General features: G+C 39.4%; 3 protein-coding genes across 4 annotated transcripts in view; 1 reads left to right on the top strand and 2 right to left on the bottom strand.

Moving 5' to 3' along the window:
- Nucleotides 1–8,809, bottom strand: part of LOC107386289 (ubiquitin specific peptidase 18) — a 9,134-nt gene extending 325 nt beyond the window's left edge. Inside the window, exons 1-9 of one of the 2 annotated variants that reach the window (XM_015960597.3) lie at nucleotides 8,626–8,809; nucleotides 6,677–6,773; nucleotides 5,402–5,544; nucleotides 5,251–5,330; nucleotides 4,992–5,126; nucleotides 4,790–4,885; nucleotides 3,065–3,226; nucleotides 2,862–2,993; nucleotides 1,586–1,629 (exon numbers count right to left, since the gene is read on the bottom strand). In XM_015960597.3, coding sequence (XP_015816083.3) covers nucleotides 1,586–1,629; nucleotides 2,862–2,993; nucleotides 3,065–3,226; nucleotides 4,790–4,885; nucleotides 4,992–5,126; nucleotides 5,251–5,330; nucleotides 5,402–5,544; nucleotides 6,677–6,773; nucleotides 8,626–8,680 — 944 coding nt within the window. In that variant the 5' untranslated portion in view covers nucleotides 8,681–8,809. The remainder of the gene's footprint in view (nucleotides 1–1,585; nucleotides 1,630–2,861; nucleotides 2,994–3,064; nucleotides 3,227–4,789; nucleotides 4,886–4,991; nucleotides 5,127–5,250; nucleotides 5,331–5,401; nucleotides 5,545–6,676; nucleotides 6,774–8,625) is intronic. The other variant, XM_070548225.1, reaches the window with a different exon arrangement.
- A 6,180-nt stretch (nucleotides 8,810–14,989) lies between these two features.
- On the bottom strand, nucleotides 14,990–17,452 carry pex26 (peroxisomal biogenesis factor 26). Its single transcript, XM_015960641.3, has 5 exons — nucleotides 17,120–17,452; nucleotides 16,891–17,031; nucleotides 15,820–16,145; nucleotides 15,596–15,736; nucleotides 14,990–15,519 (listed from the first exon to the last, which is right to left on the bottom strand). The coding sequence occupies exons 1-5, from the start codon at nucleotides 17,320–17,322 to the stop codon at nucleotides 15,422–15,424; spliced, it is 909 nt and encodes a 302-aa protein (XP_015816127.3). The 5' UTR covers nucleotides 17,323–17,452; the 3' UTR covers nucleotides 14,990–15,421.
- Nucleotides 17,453–17,462: 10 nt separating this feature from the next.
- Nucleotides 17,463–19,285, top strand: llph (LLP homolog, long-term synaptic facilitation factor). The gene is made up of 3 exons (XM_015960655.3): nucleotides 17,463–17,570; nucleotides 18,524–18,748; nucleotides 18,870–19,285. Exons 2-3 carry the CDS (start codon nucleotides 18,535–18,537, stop codon nucleotides 19,031–19,033), a joined length of 378 nt encoding a protein of 125 aa, XP_015816141.3. The 5' UTR covers nucleotides 17,463–17,570; nucleotides 18,524–18,534; the 3' UTR covers nucleotides 19,034–19,285.

Genomic DNA, 19,285 nt, shown 5'->3' with positions numbered 1-19,285 from the left:
TTCTCAGAAAGAAAGACACTAAAACAGGATAACAAAATAAAACATGTCTCTCTAAAAAAAATAAAAACCTGTTTGTTATTTAAAGACAAGACAATATAACAGATGAGGAGGATTTCCTCTGTTTAGAGGTTCAAAAGTTTAAGAGCCCTTCTGGCAAAAACACGGTCACCTTCAGACTTTAATCTTGACCGAGGAGCAGACAATAAGGCTTTGTGTAAAGATCTAAAGCTGTTTCTGCAAGGAGGAGGAGGATAAAAGCTCCATGATGTCAGCCAGAGTTAAGCTTTTAGGGCTTTAAAAGTTATAATTAAGATCTCTTAAAGCGACTGGTAGCTGGTTTATGCGGGAAAAAACATAAAGGTAAAATGTTTTTGTTGCTAAATAATCACTGAAAGCTGTTGTTTTAAAGGGGGTCTTCAGGCTGATGAAAAATGTACAGAGGCATATTACTGTACCCGTCAAAATAAAATCCAGCCATAATAACATTTCGTCACATCACATCAACAAAATGTTTTTGTTTCAAATGAAGCTTTTGAAATCATGGCATGATATTTATGTGTTCTTGCAATTTATTTTTCACACCCAAATGAAATGTTTTCATATACATATGGCTCACAATAAAAATGATCACACTTGACAGGTCTGTCTTTATTATGGTCACCATTTTTTAAATCATTTTTAGAGGAGCACATTAAGGTGTGATTCACTCATTCAGTCAATACATTTGCAGTGGTCTCTAATTTCTTGGAAGTCGTACTCTGGGGAAAAGAAGCTCTGGTGTGCCTGTTTCAGAGACTAGAAGTGAGCCACATCAGAGTTCAGCTCTGACGGCAGGATTTGGAGTCTTATTTCCTGACATGTGGACATCTCACCTCTGATTGGCTAACAGCAACACAATTCTACCCCTGACCGCTTGCTTTGAAATGCTGATGTTTTATCTCCACAAATAACACGAGCCTAAATGAGTTCTGCTGTGTGGTGGAGTTTCTAATGCTAACAGTTAGCTTCTCCTAGCCAAAACAATCTCTGCTGTTTCCTGGACGTTAAACCAACAACAGCCTTCCCCGTCGTGAGCCAAGATGAGTGAGCCCATGAATGTTAAGTGACAGTGTGATGTAGATTTGTCAGGATTTTCTAATCTGTTTCACCGTCTATTTTTTTATCAGAAGGTAATGCAGGAGATAGGTGTAGGAGACTATTTTCATGTTCAGCCTGCATGAAAAACCCAGAGTGACTGATTATAATCAGAAACAATAATTAACTCATTCACTGCCGGCCGTTTCCTGATCGCTGAAGGCCTTCGCTGCCAGCGTTTCTCACCGTTTTTACTGTTTTTTTAAGAGTCACAGAACGATCTCCTAACACATGGATGTTCTGCTTCCTGATCACGTGACGTGTGACATATGCGGATGAAGATCGGCTTTAGAGCTGAGATGTTTGTTCTATCGGCGCGGGGGCTTGTTCCAACGCCCACACAGTAAAAAAAAAACGCAAGTGAATGAGTTAAAAAATGTTTTATCAGTGAATCACATCTTTAATACTCCACAAAAGATGGCACTGGAACACAAACTGATGAGCTAGTTACCTGTCAAGCCTGCCGTATGCTGTCTGCACCTCTCTCCATGACACCTTTGAGTTTTGAGACAAATATAATTTTAAGAAAATTCAAAAACCAAAAATAATTTTGTAACATTCAGACTGTTTAAAGAAAAAATGTAAAGAGTCTATATTGGTGATCTTGTTTTTTGCCATGTTTCTGATCTGAGGAATCATTCAAATGTCTGCTTACAAGATTTTTTGCTTTAAAGGGGCATTATGGAAGTTTGACAGCCAAAACATGTATAGAAATAATACATTTTTTCTTCATACATTCTCCTGCAATGCCCTGGTCCTGTAGAATGAGCCCTGGCATTTTTACTGTGATTGCCTGTTTTTCTGTAAAATCACAGAAAAAGAGAGCTGCTCGGGTCGAGCAGGCTGCTTCATGCGCGTTCACGCTCAGGCATAGCTCGTAGCATTTGCTATCCGTAGCTTTAGCAGCAGAGAGAGAGGCAGTGCCACTTTGTCGCTGTTCCTAACGCCTAGTGACAAAGCTAGCTACATTTCTGAGGACCCTTAGCTACTTTCTGTAGAACTTTCTTCTTGATATTTCCTGCAAATTAGCAACAAAATAGCCATTTTCGCTCCGAACCGTTCTTTGAACGTTGTTTTAGCTGTCATCAAGGATATAAATGTTACAGACACAAAGAATGTCACTGGTGCTTTAGCAATATAGTAAGATGTTGGACTGTCATGCAGAAGACCCCGATTCGATTCTGGTTATTAACGTAGTTAATTTAGAGTTTCTTTTTTACAATAATGATATATTTTTTTACAGTAAGATGACCAAATTTTTATTTGAGACTCGCCGAACGGCGGCGAATGATCTGAGCATGCAGGAGGACTGACCCATCATAAACCTTTGTCGGCTGTGCTGAAGAGAAAGGTACAGAACCAAATTATTTAATTAATTAGCTGCGCGTTCTCCTGTCCTCCGGGCCACACACACACACACACACACACACACACACACACGAGACTGTCTCAGCTGTTATTTTCGTTAAGGAGTGTGCACGTACAGCATGCACGCCTCGTGCACGAGCCTACTATTGAAGCTGCCGTTACGCTTTTGGCCTGAGGGGGCAATCGCGAGCATAAAAATTCAAAACTCCGTAAAGTCCCTTTAAATCTGCACAGCTTGAAAATATTTTACCGTAATACTAAAGAACACCGAAATGTTTTTAGCTTGAATTAGAATTAATCATGTCATATTTCATTAAATAACCTTTGATCGAATGAGTCCAACTTTTGGCTGAACATACCTGTTGAACATGGCTGTCATCTGCATAGTACCACTGCTGGTTGACCTTGTGACGTACAAAAGCAGTGTAGTGTCCAAACGCAGCGCAGCCACAGTGCACTACCACCGCATACAGAGTGTACTTGCACTCTTTCTGAGAGGGCACATACATTTTTAGACAAAAGTTTCAACATCCAGACACACAAAAGAGGAAAATAAAGTTACCTGAGAAAAGCTTGCAGAGAATGCTTCTATGAGAATCTCAGAGAAGTCAACGTTCTCTGGGAAAGTAACCGTACACTCCAGTTTTTGGGTCGAACCTCTCCTGTTTCTGAAGCGTTTCAACTGGATGCACAAGATTTGAGGCAGGGAGTTGAGTTTAAGACCCTGAAAAGACAAATTTCAGAGGTTATTAGAGTTATTCAGAGTAAGGGCTCCAAAGCGCTTTATACTACAGTGTAGGGTTGTCACGGTAACCGGTGTAGCAGTAAACCCTGGTAAAAAAGTTGACAATAATAATAACCGTCTTGTTTTTTAAAAAAATACATTATCTCGATGGATTACCGTGGCTGCGGTGTAGGCGCGGTGACCCTTATCAGCCACCGTATCATCTGCTGAAGTTGCGGCGGCACATGTGCACTTTGTTGTTTACAACCAAAACTTTCTTGAACCTAAAGCTAAAATAATGGCCAAAGGAGGAGACGGCAGCGCTCAGGATATTTTTTATCCCTCAAAGAAGACAAAGTGGGAAGTACGGGCATCTTTTTGGATATTTGAAGAATGCCGAGGGACAGATGATAGAAGACGGCTATCCTGCTTGCAGCACGTGCAGAAAAAGTGTCTGTGAAAGGCAGCAACACTTCAAATCTCATGACACATCTGCGTGACCATCACCCACAACTCTACAGTCAACGCAAGGCAAGCTAACGTTAGCGTTTTAGCTAAAATGCGTGATCCGAGGATTTGGGTTGAGGGAGAAAGCAACGAGTGGCTATATAAAGCAGCCGCAGCGCCGCTACCTGCATATAAACCGTGTCGCGGACACCCCCATGTTGAAATGACGCTATGCATTACGGGGCTCCCAGGGGCAGATGAGAGTTGGTCTCTCTCCGAGAATAATTATGAATTTAACAATGATTACTGCCTGATGACATTTTCCCACATCTGCAAAGCTCACTGGAAGGACACAAACCGAGGACAATATTTTCCTGATATAGGGTTTATTACTCAAGTAAGGGTCAAAAAAGTATCTGATTAGAAGGCTACTTGAGTACTGACTATCATCTGATCTAATATTTTTAAAATGATGACATCAAACAGACAAAAAATAAGAAGTTATGGGCAAATATCGGTATTTTAAAGGGGAAAAATGTAAACAAACAACATAATTACAAAATAACAAATTTTGGGCAAAATTTAGACACAAACTGAGGACAATATTTTCCTGACATACAGGGTTTATTTAGTTGTCTGAAAATGTAACACGTTAAAAAAAATACTGCGATAATACCGAAAACCGTGATAGTTTTGGTCACAATAACCGTGAGATTAAATTTTCACACCGTGACAACCCTACTACAGTGTATCATTCATCCATTCACAAACACATTCACACACTGATGGTGATGAGCTACGATGAAGCCACAACTGCCCTGGGGCGCACTGACAGAGGTGAGGCTGCCGACCACCGCCAGCAGGCAAGGTAGGTTAAATGTCTTGCCCAAGGACACAACAGCAGAATTCTCTGTCCTGAGCCGGGATCTATCCTGCAACCTTCCGATTACTGGACAACCCGCTCAACCTGTTGAGCTACTGCTACCCAAAGTATTTCCTGCATAGCAGTCAGGGTCTGTGATCGTGGTTGAGTTCAAAGCCTAACTTGTTGGCAGATTAACAACTTTAATAAATGCATAAATTATTTGGCTGTTGAAGTTGGGGACCAACCCTCACCTGTCTGGATGGGTTCCTGGTCTCACAATGTGTACAATAGCAGCTGTTGGTCCCCCTCAGCTCCTGATGCTCAAAAAACGAAGCCATGCAATTTTCCTGGAAAAGTTCAGAGCTAGAGCTGATAGAAGCCTGAGGATCTTGCTGAACTTTGAAGTTTCAGTCTTTGTGAGTCTGAAATTCCTCGTTTTGAAATTAAACTCACCAGAGAGTTTTCATCTTCTTTTATGTGTAAAGGCAGGCTGAGCAGGAAGCTGCTCCGAGTTTGAACCAAGTCACACTCCAAGCACTGCAGCTGCGTCTCCACTGAGATCTTGTACAGATTCTCAATTTCAAGAGCCTGAAAGAGAAATGTTTTAGTGTTTGGTATGTTATGGTATTGTTGCAGCTTCCTAATAGGAAAAATATTGACAAACACCCAATAAATAAAGGAATAAATAAAAAAAACATCTGAGAACACCAACCAGAACTCTGTCGTCCATCTGCTGCCGAACTAAGCCCAGAATGGAGAGGAAAATCTCATCTGCGTCGTGCTGAATGTTTACTGCAACACAAGGCTGTCAGAAGCTGCAATCAATCAGAAAAGTTTGCTTAGTAAAGTTTTTTTGTTTTTACATCTGATGGAGTTTCTGTCCAGGCAGTGGAGGAAGTCGCGATGTGGAGCAGGTTGAGTTGCGTCGCTCTGCATGGCCGTGAGTACTTTCTTCAGCTGCAGGGGGATGTTACAATCATCTGCTCCTGAACCAGCCACTTGCCACCTGGTCAAATTCACAAACACAGTTTTCTCTTCAGCACCTGACATGCAATCATTTACAGTATTTCCAGGTGGAAAATATTATGAATCTGCTACACCTGAAAGTGGTTTTAATATTGTGTGTTTTTATCACGGTGTCGAACACTCAATCAATACATTTGCATGTGGTCTCTAGTAGTATTACTCTGAGAAACATCACATGGACACTATCAAGAGTCTATCTGAACCCTTTTAACCCACAAGTCTTTATTCTGACAGCATTTTCTCCACCGTGCTCATCTACCTGCCGTGCTCACCGACGCTTCTGTTTGGGTGGTTCGTGTGCATGCTCTGGACCTGCGTTAAAGTCCCGCCTCCTAGTTTGACAGCAACAGGCAGCTTTCTCCACGCAGTTTATGCAAAATTGAAACTCGAAATGCGAGACTGCCAATAATGCGGTGCATAAGTCTCAATTTGCTAGATGTGTGAAAAGTAATGGTAATGCTATCTGCACAAAGCGGGACGTCTGGTCACCCTAATGATGCGAACGTGGGTGACGTGTGGATCAAGGGTGCAAAAGGGGCTTGATCCACTTCTGCACTTGAGAATCGGGACACCCCATGCACTGGGAGGGCGGGTATTGGGACTGGGCCTCAGACAGCAGATTTTTGAGTTTTATTTCCTGATATTTGGACATCTCGCCTCAGACTAGATAACAGCAACACAACTCTACCACTGACTCTGTTTACTTTGCAAGGCTGATGTTTTATCTCCACAAATAAGACAAGCGTTGAAGAGTTTTTCTGTGTGGTGTTGTTGCTAATGCTAACAGCTAGCTTCTACTAGTTGAGAAGTCCTCTGCTGTTTCCTGGACGTTAAACCAACAACAACCTTCCCCGTCGTGAGTCAAGATGGGCGAGTCCATAAACGTAGGTGACAGCGTGACGTAGATCTGTCAGGATTTTCAAATTCTAGAGTTTCACCGTCTATTTTCTGTCAGAATCTAACGCAGGAAATAGGTGGAGGAGACTGTTTTCATGTTCAGCCTGCATGAAAACCTTAGAGACCGATTATAATCAGAAATAATCGTTCAAATGTTTTTCAGTATTCCACACCTTCAGATGCATTTTAAGGATTAGATTACTCAATGTGCTTACTTTTCTAGAATCACTGCTAGTTCCCAGGTAGCAGCAAGCGTCTGCAGCATAGAGTTCACACAGCAGGACAGACGGTAGTTAGTTAGGCCTCTCATTCCTGTAACAGACCAACAGGACACGTTTACAATGATGACTTCATCTATTAAGAGACAAAAACTACCCCCAAGCATAATACCTGGTTGTAGCACCCCTGGTGATAATGTGGTGGTAAACCTTAACCCTGAAGCAGACCCAACACAGACCATCACACCACCACCACCATGTCTGACTGCTGCTGTGAATCACGACCTCTGACCTTAACCTTAATCAAGTGAGGCCCCACAGACTCAGGCATTCTGATAATTGTTCTTCAGTGTGGGACCTCATGTTGTCAGACAGGTTCTAGTGATGTCACACTTGTACAGGTCAAATTCAAATTCAAATCTTTATTTGAACATGTAAAAAAACACAAACAACAAAGCAAAAAAAAAAAAAGTACAATGTAGAATTCAAAGAGACTAATAAGTACCTCAAAACAAACAGAAAAAAACCGAGCAGTCACAACTAATAACCTTCATGTTCAAAAAGGAGCAGGAAGAAGCATAAGCTTATTTAATCCCACCCCTTTTCCATTATCTAGTAATAAATAGATATACCTACATATACACATACATATATGTTTCTATCTACATACATGCACATACACACCTATTCACAATTTCAGTAACCCCAGTAACACTTCATAGTATACACAACCTACAGATATATATACACATACCATCATACCCGTGCCCCTGCAAAAAAAAGTAAAGAAAAAATAAAAATAAAAATAAATTCTCAACGAGAACACCCTATCAAGTCTCTACCTCCTCCCTGTACCCTGCAAAAACCATATCCTTAAACCGCTTTATAAACTGCACCATGCTCGGACATTGCTTCATATCTTTACCTAGTCTGTTCCACAGCTTCACTCCACAAACAGAGATGCAAAAACTTTTTAATGTTGTTCGGATACAAGGATGTTGTAAAATTAACTCCCCTCTCAAATTATATCCATGCTCCTTTATAGTAAACAGTTTTAGAATATTGTCAGGAAGCAATTTATTTATTGCTTTATACATAATTTGAGCAGTGAGAAAATGAACTAGATCTGTGAATTTTAGAATTTTAGCTTTTAAGAATAGAGGATTCGTATGATCTCTATAACCAGTTTTATGGATTATCCGTATTGCCCATTTTTGTAATATAAAGATTGATGATAGCGAACATTTGTAGGTATTGCCCCAAACCTCTGCACAGTAATGGAAATACGGTGCAATCAGGGAACAATAGAGAATGTGGAGTGCTTTGTGGTCCAGAATGTTTTTTTTACTTTACTTAAGATTGAAACACTTCTTGAAATTTTGTTACATATATGATTCATATGAGATTTCCAGTTTAGTTTATCATCTAAAATCACACCAAGAAACTTATGTTCAAGTACTCTTTCAATCGGATCTAGTTGTGACAAGTGAAACAAAACCTGGCCTTCCGAAATATGTTAATAATCACGTGGTTATTTGTGGTTAGCAAGAGCCAGGTTAGTTTGAATAGCTTTTTTCTTTCATAAAATAAATCATAATTTTGTAAACTACAATTTGTATTCACTAAAGTTATTTCAAGGAGCGAACACTTTCCAAAAGCAAATATTACTACATAAAACATGTTTTTAACTTTGAACTAGAAAAATTCCCCACTACATAATCTATTTTTATCAATTGCAAAATAAGCCTGATATTGGTGATGGCTCACTGTTTATTTCCTATAACATAGCCAATTTTAAATAACAACGGATTTATTTAAGAATGCAGAAAGTAACTAGAATTCAGAGTGAAATTGACAAAACCGTCTGTAATAACTTACAGAACCTGGTTCCTGCATCATAAAAATAGTAAACAGATGAAATAAAGCTTCCAAGAGGATTTACTTACTGAGCTGTATGTGTCTCAGAGATGCCCACCGCGGTGACAGATACCCACAGAACATCTGGGAAGAGTTCGAGAAGATCAGTTGATCCACACCTGATGTTCTTGGTTCAGATCAGATGAGCACCTGGGCTACAGCTGATCCAACAGTAAACATCCTCCCATCTGCCTAGCTTTCGTTTCTGTTCGCTTTACTGAAATCGAAACCTAACATCAACTAGCCATATCATTATGACCACAGAACAACCCTCTTAAAATGATGCGAGGAAGAGAAAAACAAGCAAAACTTAAAACATGAAGCCTAGATAAATGTTATATATATATATATATCACATTCTACTAGTAAATAATTAAAGGTACGTATATTCGGGACTCTTATTGTGAAGGACTGGCGGAAGTTGAGTTCTGCTTTGGACGCTAATTGAGCAGCAGGGCAGAGTTCAAATCTTTGATTGTAGTCAATTCAAGTATTTTAAAAATAAGTTTATTTCACTTAAAAAGCACACAAGCCTTCGTTTTAAGAGAGAGCTTCAAAATATGGTGCAAACATATTTCTCCGCATTGGTTTGATCAGTTGAAGAAGTTTAGAAATGAAGATGGATGAACTCAGGGGAAAACAATTTATTTCTAACCAATTTCTTGTTAAGCATTCAATTGCTTGTAGTCGGGTCATTTAATATATACGTCATTCAAGTATATATAAAAGGGCTGATTACCATTATAAACAGAGAGGATATTTATACTCTTTATAATTAATTGATATGTGTGTTATTGGTCATCTGGATGGAAACAGGATAGGAGAACTCAATTGTTGGAAGTTATTTTCGCCCCCTTGTGGTCACAAGTTGTTACTACAACCTTCACAAAGCAGACTCATCCAAATAAAACACGCACTCTCTATTGGACGCTCCTATAGAGAAACCTTACATAAACAAGCACGTGTACACACACAGGTGCTCACATGGTGCTCTCAAAAATATGGGCTTGGGCACGTTCAACACTTGTCTCAAGGCTGTCGTTGCCACTAAATGCACTGTGATTTATTATCGTGTGATTGTTCAGTTAAACGATGTTGATTTTATATTTCATCATCAGGTTAACGCAGTGATAGCTTGCTCTTGATGTATTGTTGTGTGTCCCATTTTTTTCTGCTCTTCTCTTTCTGCAGGTCTAGAAGCAGACTCTTGTCCATTTTTGTTTATTTTTGTGGAAAATGTATGTTCAGGTTCAGGAGTGCATGGAGGCTCTGCTCTGTGAAAGTGAACTACATCTAAAACATGTTACGTCTCGAATGAAAGATCCCAGTTTTTGTAAGTCTGAATCAGTACCCCGAAATGTTATGGACATTCAAGAGCTTACAGGAAAACTAAGTTTATTAAAGGACAGTTTTAAAAACTGTCATCAGCTCATTGCGAATTTACAGAAAAGTAAAAACTCAGGCGCTCAGATTATTCAGAAGCTCACAACTGAGCTGACTCTTATGGATTTAAATTTTGAAATCTTAGATTAACCATTTGTAAGTTCACTACATTATTTAGCTGTCGTCCAGATTTCAGATTTAATGATGTCACTGGTTTCATTAGTCACAGCTGGAAAAAAAATATAAGCTGCTCGAACATTTAAAGGTAAGACTTCATTCAAAGCATGAGGAAATTGAAAAAGTCAGAGATAAAGTGAGTTCAATACTGTGTAAAGTTACTGGAAATGCACAGGGCAGTCCAGCGCCACAAACATCTAGTTTCCTGGGAAGAGCAAACAAATACGTCTGTGCTGGTCTTGCCGTCTCTGCATTAGTAGGTGTGGGTTTTTTCGTACTGTCCAAAAGAAAATAGTTCAACTGCTGTCACCCCTGATTGAAGTCTTGCTCCATCCAAACGTCCTGTCTCAAAGAGAAGTGACTGAGAGACCAACACAGCATCGTTTATGCACAACATGCTTTCGTACGCTTTCCCCCTATAGGTACATGTTTCTGCTTTTTGGATTAAACCAGGGGTGAGGAACCCTGGTCCATCGAGGGCCGCATCAAGCCCATTTTAGTTTCAACCCTCAACACACCTGATTAGAATCAGCACGTGATTAACAGGCTTCTGCAGAGGTTGATGGGCTGCTGAACAGGTGAATCCACATGCAGGACAGCGGCCCTCGGGTCTCACACGCCTGACTTCAACCTTGGTCGGAGGTATTTAGGTTCAATGTTATTTGGCTTTCCGCAACATGACGGGAGCTAAGCTGTAGGTTTTAGGGTTCATACTGTTTGAAATGCTTCTTTACTTGTATCTAATATTGGTTCACACCGCACATCTTCTGAAATTATTCTGCAATTACCGCAGATGGAGCGTCAACACGCTTAGTTATTCAAGACATGGTGGCAACCTGTCTATCTGTTAGTTTATCAATTTATATAGGAATCAGGAATCCTGGGGACTCCGACATATTTATTACAAGCATTTCACAGCAACCAGTGTTCACCCGCACAAATGTTACATCAAAACGACCGGCTCGGCCGTGGGATGTGTGGTTTCCCATAAATTCAAAATATCGAAGACAAAATGACTTCATTAATGGGAAATCTTCAAAACAGTGATGAATGCCTTGAATATTTACAGAAAAGTAAAATGTTACTAGATAGGAAATTTGAACATGTCACAAACTCCTCCAGCTGACTCCATTTCCCAGCATTCTCGCCTCCACTTCCCAACATTCCCGCCACCAACGTGGCCGCCTACGTCATCACGCCGACACTATAAAAGGAAGTGCCGGCTTTCATTCATTACTCTGTCATCCTGTCAAGTTCGGTGGCAGAGCTGGAGCGTGGCTGAGAAGATCTGTTGCCCAGACGCGGAGTGATGGAAATAGCCAGTGTGGTTATATCCTTTAGGTCAGGTTTGAAGGTTTGAGGGCTGGTAAGCCTGGAAACTCGATACAAAGTCTGGTGAGAACGATGACAGAACAACAGACAGCTGAACTGAAGTCATTAGTTAAAAAACAATTTTATCTAATTTTATCCATTTTACACCATTATTTCAATTCAATTCAATTCAATTCAAGTTTATTTATATAGCGCCAAATCACGACAAGAGTCGTCTCAAGGCACTTCACATAATAAACATTCCAATTCACTTTCTTTTGCATTATGCAAATAATTGGGCAGGAATCATAAAAATGTCCAACCGATGAAAATTCCTACTTTTTGAGTTATAATTGGTTTTGGTAGTCCAAACGGTCTGGGGGTAGTAAAAGGTTGTTCACAGAAGATGTGAAGTTCAAAAGTTAGAGTGCGGAATCTTCAGTTTAGAGTGGTGAGAGACATTTTTTTAAATTTGAATTTTCTCAAACAAATGAACCGTACGACCACAATGTTTGGAGTACGGTCATGAATTATAGCTCAAAACGAACGTATATTCGTTAGCTGTAAGCCAGCATGTGTCTCATTTCAATCTGACCTACGGTTCTCTCGGGACAACGCCAGAAATGGAGCAAGGGATGGTCACTACTCCTATCCTTCCCCATTATAATTTTGTGAATTTTTCTGAAAATTTCAAGTCGTACCGCAACTTCTACCTGTGATTTTAGAAAATCTGTAAAAGATATCAAAAAGCCTCTTTAAAACGTTAAACAGGAAAGTCTTGTGAGTTTGTTAAACTTTGAATGAAGTCTCTAAGTTAAAAGGAACCCAATAGAGTTTTAGGTCAAAAAAGTGATAGGAATTTGCTGAAAATTGACCAATCCCATTCATTTCAATGGGAAATTTGTCACAGAAAAAGCTTAATAACTCGATAAATTTTAAAGATAACAATGCCAAAAGCAACAACCGGAAAGAACGTAACGAGCTGAACGTTTTGATATAAAATTGTTGAAATAGTAAAACATTTGAAGGACTTGAAAAGGTTCAAAAAGTGTACGGAAGAAGAAGAAGAAGAAGAAGACAGGAGAAGGAGACAGAAGAAGGAGAAGGAGACAGAAGAAAGAGAAAGGTGACAGAAGAAAAAGGAGAAAAATGAGAAAGGAGAAAGAAAAGGGAGAAAAATGAGAAAGGAGAAAGAAGAAAGGAGAAAAAGAAGAAAGAAGAAAGGAGAAAAAGAAGAAAGGAGAAAAAGGAGAAAAAAGAAAGGAGAAAAAGAAGAAGACAATAGTTTGAATGCTTAACAGCATTCAAACAGTAAATATTGGAATTCCGGACATTATTAGAATCACGTAATACATCTATTTTATTATCTATGTTAAACTAAATTTAAAAAACGAGCTAAAGCAGGAGCTTTTTAGCCCGGCAAGCCCACCTATATATGTGAATATATTAGCTTTGTAAAGAATTTGGTCTAGTTCATTAGGCTAGGACCTTTTAGCAGCTAGATGCAATTAGCCTACGAACGTATCAGATTATACACCCTCTAGCGGCAACGGGGCGAAACTACAGCCACTGTGTTTTTCTTTAAATAAAAAGTCAAATAAATATATTCAGCTATACATTTTTACCAGCATTACTTTGTAATTTCTAATCAAAGGTATCGGGCATAAGTTATTATTTTTTAAAGGTACAAATTATATAGGAAACACATTTCTGAATTTCACAATGAATGTTTAAATGGTTAAAAGTAAATACATAATAAAATAAAACTGAAGAATTTTTCTATTAATAAAATAGGTCATACATATATTTGGTACCCAATTTAATCAGTGTAGTTTGTAATTTGTAATCAAACATGTCAGAACTACATTATTAGTTCTAGACCAACAAATACCCAACATCTCTACCCCCCCTCCCACACACACACATCCACACACACAATAAAAGATCATTTTTAAAATGTATATATTTTTCATTTAAACAGGAAAAATACTAATGTATTCGGATTTCACGATAAATTTATGGTTGAATAAAGAGCATGTCTTTGCAGCAGAGTCACTGTTCAGGCTTAAAAAATTTTACTTATAAAACCAAAGCTATTTGCTATAACGATATAATAATATTTTAAACTTAATGTTTTATTTTATTTAAAAAGATTGCAAGAAGATGCATAAAAACAGCTGTTTTGTTGGATTTAAAGATTTAGCTCAGCCTTTTAATCACCTGCTGATTAAAATCAGGTATGATAGAGCAGGGAAGCAACGAAAACAAGTCGTGAATGACTTTGTTCACCAATAAGGCATTAAAACCACCCACGTGTAGATGAGAATGTTTTCATATATGCATACAAACAATACATGCCTAAAGTAGGAGACACATATTAGCAGGTTTGACCAAATAATAGTCATAAAAATTAGGAGGTACAAGAAAGTACAAGACTGAAATAGAAATATCTTTGATGATGATGCAACAAGCACTTTAGAAAAAAACAAAAGCAATAATCATTAGTAGAATATTCTTTTTAGTTGAATTTTATTATAACTATAAATGCAAGTATGATCAAAAACATATTATTCTAAAGCCATTTTATCTAAAACCAAAAGCAGGCTAAGCATAAATATCAATGTGAATTATAATAAAATCATTAAACGGGTGAGTTCGGGGTTAACCTCGAACTGTGTGAATGCTTTGTTAGTGCAGGTTGTTGTCTTTATGTTTGTGTGTGCTTTTGTGCAAGTGTAAATAAATGTAGGTGTCATGCATGTGCTCGTCTCTGCTTGTAAGTTTATATCTGTACAATTACTGGAATTAGGTTTGATGACACAGCCTTATGTAAATAGACTCTGGATTCCAGATCCTAAAGAGATTGGTTTTACTTCTAAATCACTTCCCGTATTGACTACTGCAACTCTCTTCTCTTCGGTCTTCCTCACAAATCCCTCCATAAACTCCAACTTCTCCAGAACTTGGCAGCCCGCATCATTACCAGAACTCCCTCCTTCCACCACATCACCCCTGTTCTTCAGCAGCTCCACTGGCTCCCAGTCACTTCCAGAATCCAATTCAAAATTCTGCTGTATACATTCAAAGCCATCCATAACCTAGCTCCCCCGTACCTCTCAGACCTCCTTCATCCTTCAACCTGAACCCGTTCCCTCAGGTCCTCCTCCTCCATCCACCTCTCTGTCCCACCTTTCTGTCTGGTCACTATGGGGAGCAGGGCCTTCAGTCGCTCTGCTCCCCAGATCTGGAACTCACTCCCTCCTGACCTCCGTAACATTGATTCCCTCACTCTCTTTAAAACCAGACTCAAAACCCACCCGTTCCGTCTAGCATTCCAATAGTTACTCTCTTTGCTCCAATCCGTCTGTTTGTTTTATGCTGTTCTATCTTTTATTTTTGTGTATTTTATCTCTGTCTGTAACGTGTCGAGTGTTTAGAAGGGCACTGTTGAAATAAAATGTATTATTATTAAATTGGTAACCAACATCTTTAAAAGACAAGAAAATAAGAACAATCCATGCATGGCGTTTATTTTTTATTGAGGTTAAGGGCACATCAGTAACCCTGGGTTATCATTCATGATGCAATATGTGTTTTGTTCTAGACCAACCGAAGCAACACCCCTCACCCCTCTGTGGAGGACCAGCCAATGAGAAGCAGCCTTCTCTTATTGGCTGTGACTATTTTCTACTCTAAACTGGATTTGTGACTTAAAACCAGAGAAATCCTGATGTCTGGATTTACGGATAGGTCAGTGAAGTAAATGTGAGTTTATGAACAGGTAAGTCGATTAACCGGTGACTACAAACCAGGTAATAAAATATGTTGGTGGGGAAATAAAGTCACAGCTAATATAATAGTTGAAGAGAGAATAAAAGTGGCTTTTAACAGATTTGAGAGAATTACATGAATTAATCAAACACATTACAACAGTGTCTTTTACAAGCCTTTGCTCTACGTGAGAGCTTGATAATATGGTGCAAACATGCTTCTCCACATCTGCCTGATCAGCGTAAGAAGTTTAGAAATCCACATGAATGAAGATGGATGGGCTGAAGGGAAAAACACAGATTACTCTTGTTAAACATTATAAAGGAAATAAGTATGACTATGAAAATTTCATCCAACCTGGATCCAGTCGGAGGAAAAGCATGTAGAGAAGAACAGCTGCAAGGAAAACTTTCCGGAGAGGAAATGAGCCTGAGCCGGTCATCAAGCATTTTCTATGCAAAAACCTCAGCATGGCTTCCAGTTTACGCATTACAGTACCTGCAGAACACAATCATTAAGACAGTTATGATTATGTCATATATTATTATACACACAGGAAGAACAGGGCTGAACTATTAGACCTCGAGTAGAAGCAGGACGTGCCGCAGCATCAGAGTCTGGAGGGCTCCTGGGATTTAAAAACAATTCCTCATTTTGTCGTGTTTTTTCCTCCACAACATCCAGCGCAGTTTGTCTCTGGTCTTCTGTGAATGCAGTCCTACCAACGTCACCTGAAATGAGCTCCCTTGCTTCCTCTAAATGTCCAAGAGGCAGAAGAATGTGCAGCAGATAAAGCTCTGCGACAGTACGAAAACCTGCCGCTTGGCCGTTTGAGGAGCAGTGTAACCAAACTCTGGTTGCCTCCTGCATCACAGCAGGCTCGCCCACCTTGGAGAAAAGGAGAATGCTGCAAAAAGTAGAGAACATTATAATTTCTGATTATGTCTTGGGGGGGGGGGGGTGTCAAAGTTTAACACATATTTTCTCCTCTTTATGATCATGTGTACACTAAGAAGTTTTTTCAGATGGAGTATGTGGATGGCTGCTGCTGTTGTGCCCTTGGGCAAGGCACTTCATCTGCCTTTCCTGCCAGTGGTGCAACATAGTGGCCTAGTCTCTGTCAAATTGTCTCAGGGTGGCTGTGGCTGGTATGCAGTTTACAATCACCACCACAATGGGAATAAATGATAAATCATCTGGACTCGAAAAGCACCTTTCAGATTCAGAGGACTCCAAAGTGCTTTACACTGCAGTCAGTCAGTTAATCACCCATTCACACACTGATGGTGAAAACCTACATTCTAGCCACAGCTGCCCTGAGGCACACTGAGAGACGGACAAAGACTGGGTTTGAACCGGTAACACACTGGTTACAGGGAAACTGACCCCTGACCCACCGTCACCCCAGCGTGTGAATGAATGAGTGAATATGATGGATTATCTTTAAAGTGTTTTGGGTCCTTGGGTCTAATCCATTAATATTAATTTGTGTTGTGTTTGAACTCATTTGAACTGAATGCAGGGCTTGTTATATAATCACAAATAACTAATTTATGATTCTATTCACATTTTTCAGTCAAAAGGTTTGGGATTTTACGGTTTTCATACTATTCAACATATCTAGGCAAGTGTGCTCTCTCTCTCTCTCTCACCATGTCTGCATTATCTTTGCAGGTATGATTTCCAGGTGCTCATATTGCTGCAGAACCCAGGAGAAGACACCATGCCACTGATTAAGCTCAGCCAGCGCCTGAACACCCAACATGCAGAAAGCGGCCTTTAACTCTTCACATCTGTAGAAGGAAAACGCACAACACAGGCTATTAAACTCAAATTTAACAACACAAAATAGCAGCTGTGAAGTGATTTGATGTCACCAACCTGTTCTCCTCCAACTCCATGCACGCGAGACTCTCCAAACCTCTGTTGCACGTGCCTAAAGCAGCGTGGAAGTCTCTGTGGACCATCATGAGCTCTGCAGCCGAGTCCAACATGTTAAACATCTGAGATAAGGAGGGCGGCGGAGGGCTAAAATCCGAACCAAAGCTGCCGTTTGAGCAGCTGCTCATGACACCAGAAGACATTTAAGAAAATAAATTTAAAATATATTTATGATACTATGTCAGTCTACGTCGGTAATATCGCAGATGCTACCGAACAAACTCTCATTATTTTATTTACACAAGATGACCGGAACTTCCTGGATTTTGATCACCAGCCAATCAGATGTCACAATCTTCAGATCGTCCTTAACAGCCAATCACGTCACGGCTTCTTTACTGTACACACGTGCACGGAGCAACGCGTTCTAAGCTAAAACGTTGAGCTATTTGTGAGTAACACTTTGTTGTTATCATATCATAATATCATATCAAATCATACACGTGTTATATTACTGTGTGATGTTTGGGAGCGTTTAACGCGGGTTTTTACTGCCGTAACAAGTAGAGTGGGGAAATATTTACTGTATCGTTTAGCTAGCTAGCGTAGTTTTAACGGGTTTAAATGGCAGCTTAAAGTTTAAATAGTAAATTTTTAAACTAATAACAATGTATTGCATTTAATTTACTCTTGTCGTACTGTATTTAGTCCAAATGTATTGTGTTTAGACTCGACCTAAGCACATTCAAACACTGTTTTCTTAGCATATTTGCTTTTAATTTAGTAGACTGGTTTCAAATAAACGTTCATCTATCACCTAAAAAACTTCGAAATAACTTTTAAAAAATTATTAAGTTATTTTAAGGAATTACAAGCAAGTTGGGTTTATTTGAAGTTAAATATGAACAAATGAGATGAATGGAGAGTAAAATAACACATTACTATGAAAAGAAACTCACAAGTGTTTAAAAGCAGGTTGAATGTACGAGGCAAACAAACGTAAGTGGCCCGTAATCTGAGACCATGTTGAGAACCTCTGTTATTTTCCAGCTGGGAGAAAGTTATCATTTAACCAGAGTTTAGTAGATTCCATACACCTCTATCTGATGGAAAACTCAATGACGGATGAGTGTTAAAATCTGAATATAATCAGTATAGTAGTGATTGGGTTGTATAATAGAAGCAGGTGATGGACAAATAAAATCATGACTAGAATAGAACCCTGTGGAACATCGTACATAAGAGCTTCTGATGCCAATTTAAAATTGAATTGAACTGCAAACTCAGTACAGCAGTAAATCACGAGGACTAAAACAGAAACAGAGAGGCTTGATCAATATTTTGGTGTTACTTGATTAATTCTATACAAATGTTTAACTTCGTTTTTTTCTTGTTTTTCTAAAGCATCTTTAAAAATGGCTAAAAGCCTCAGGAGCAAATGGAAGCGTAAAATGCGAGCGGAGAAGAGAAAGAAAAATGCTCCTAAGGAGCTTGCTCGACTCAAACAAGCTCTGAATTTGGACAAGAAAGGAGAGGCCGAAATGGCTGACTTACAGGACATCGCCACAGTGGTGCCGGCTGACAAGATAAAGAAGATGGATGTTGAAATGGAGGAAGAAAAGGAGGATGGTGAGGAATGGTGGTTATTTCTTACGTTTTTGTGGATTGTAACAATGTATTTATTTATTTATTTTTTTTTTGCTTCATACCTGCTTGCTTTCTTAAGCTCTTCCTTTCATTTATGTTTCAGATGGGAAGATGGACATGGACAAGACACGAAACAAGAAAACTCTGTTGGATGAACATGGACAGTATCCTGCGTGGATGAGTCAGCGGCAAGCCAAGAAGATGAAAGCTAAACGTGTGGCCAAGAAAACTGGCAAGGTCAAGCAGAAGAAGGGTATTGCCTGGTAACACCCGTGCTTTGTTTCAGACTCTTATAAACGGAAGTACATCTTCTTTCGTAGCAGACTCAACGGCTCATGGTCGCACAACAGAGCCTGAAATTTCCCAGTTTGCCGAAGAAATGTTTGTCCTTAAAAATGTTGGCTCTAATTTGAGCTCAGAGGAAGCCTTGTGAACATAAATCTTATCAGTGTCAAGTGGCACAATGTCTTAGAAGAGGAGATGCGTTTCCTGATTTAATAAATGATTCCAGGTCCTTCA

The sequence above is a fragment of the Nothobranchius furzeri genome, chromosome 1, assembly GCF_043380555.1.
Source record: "Nothobranchius furzeri strain GRZ-AD chromosome 1, NfurGRZ-RIMD1, whole genome shotgun sequence".
Taxonomy (NCBI): domain Eukaryota; kingdom Metazoa; phylum Chordata; class Actinopteri; order Cyprinodontiformes; family Nothobranchiidae; genus Nothobranchius; species Nothobranchius furzeri.
The sequence above is the reverse complement of the archived record's forward strand: the minus strand, read 5'-3'. Positions and strand labels throughout refer to the sequence as shown.

Bases quoted from the DNA above. Each gene is read 5' to 3' on its own strand.
- llph (XM_015960655.3), top strand. From the start codon at position 18,535: ATGGCTAAAAGCCTCAGGAGCAAATGGAAGCGTAAAATGCGAGCGGAG. The intron at 18,749-18,869 runs GTGAGGAATGGT...TTTATGTTTCAG, and splicing joins GGAGGAAGAAAAGGAGGATG to ATGGGAAGATGGACATGGAC.
- pex26 (XM_015960641.3), bottom strand. From the start codon at position 17,322: ATGTCTTCTGGTGTCATGAGCAGCTGCTCAAACGGCAGCTTTGGTTCG. The intron at 16,146-16,890 runs GTGAGAGAGAGA...TACTTTTTGCAG, and splicing joins GCAAAGATAATGCAGACATG to CATTCTCCTTTTCTCCAAGG. The intron at 15,520-15,595 runs GTTGGATGAAAT...TTTTCCCTTCAG, and splicing joins TTTCCTCCGACTGGATCCAG to CCCATCCATCTTCATTCATG.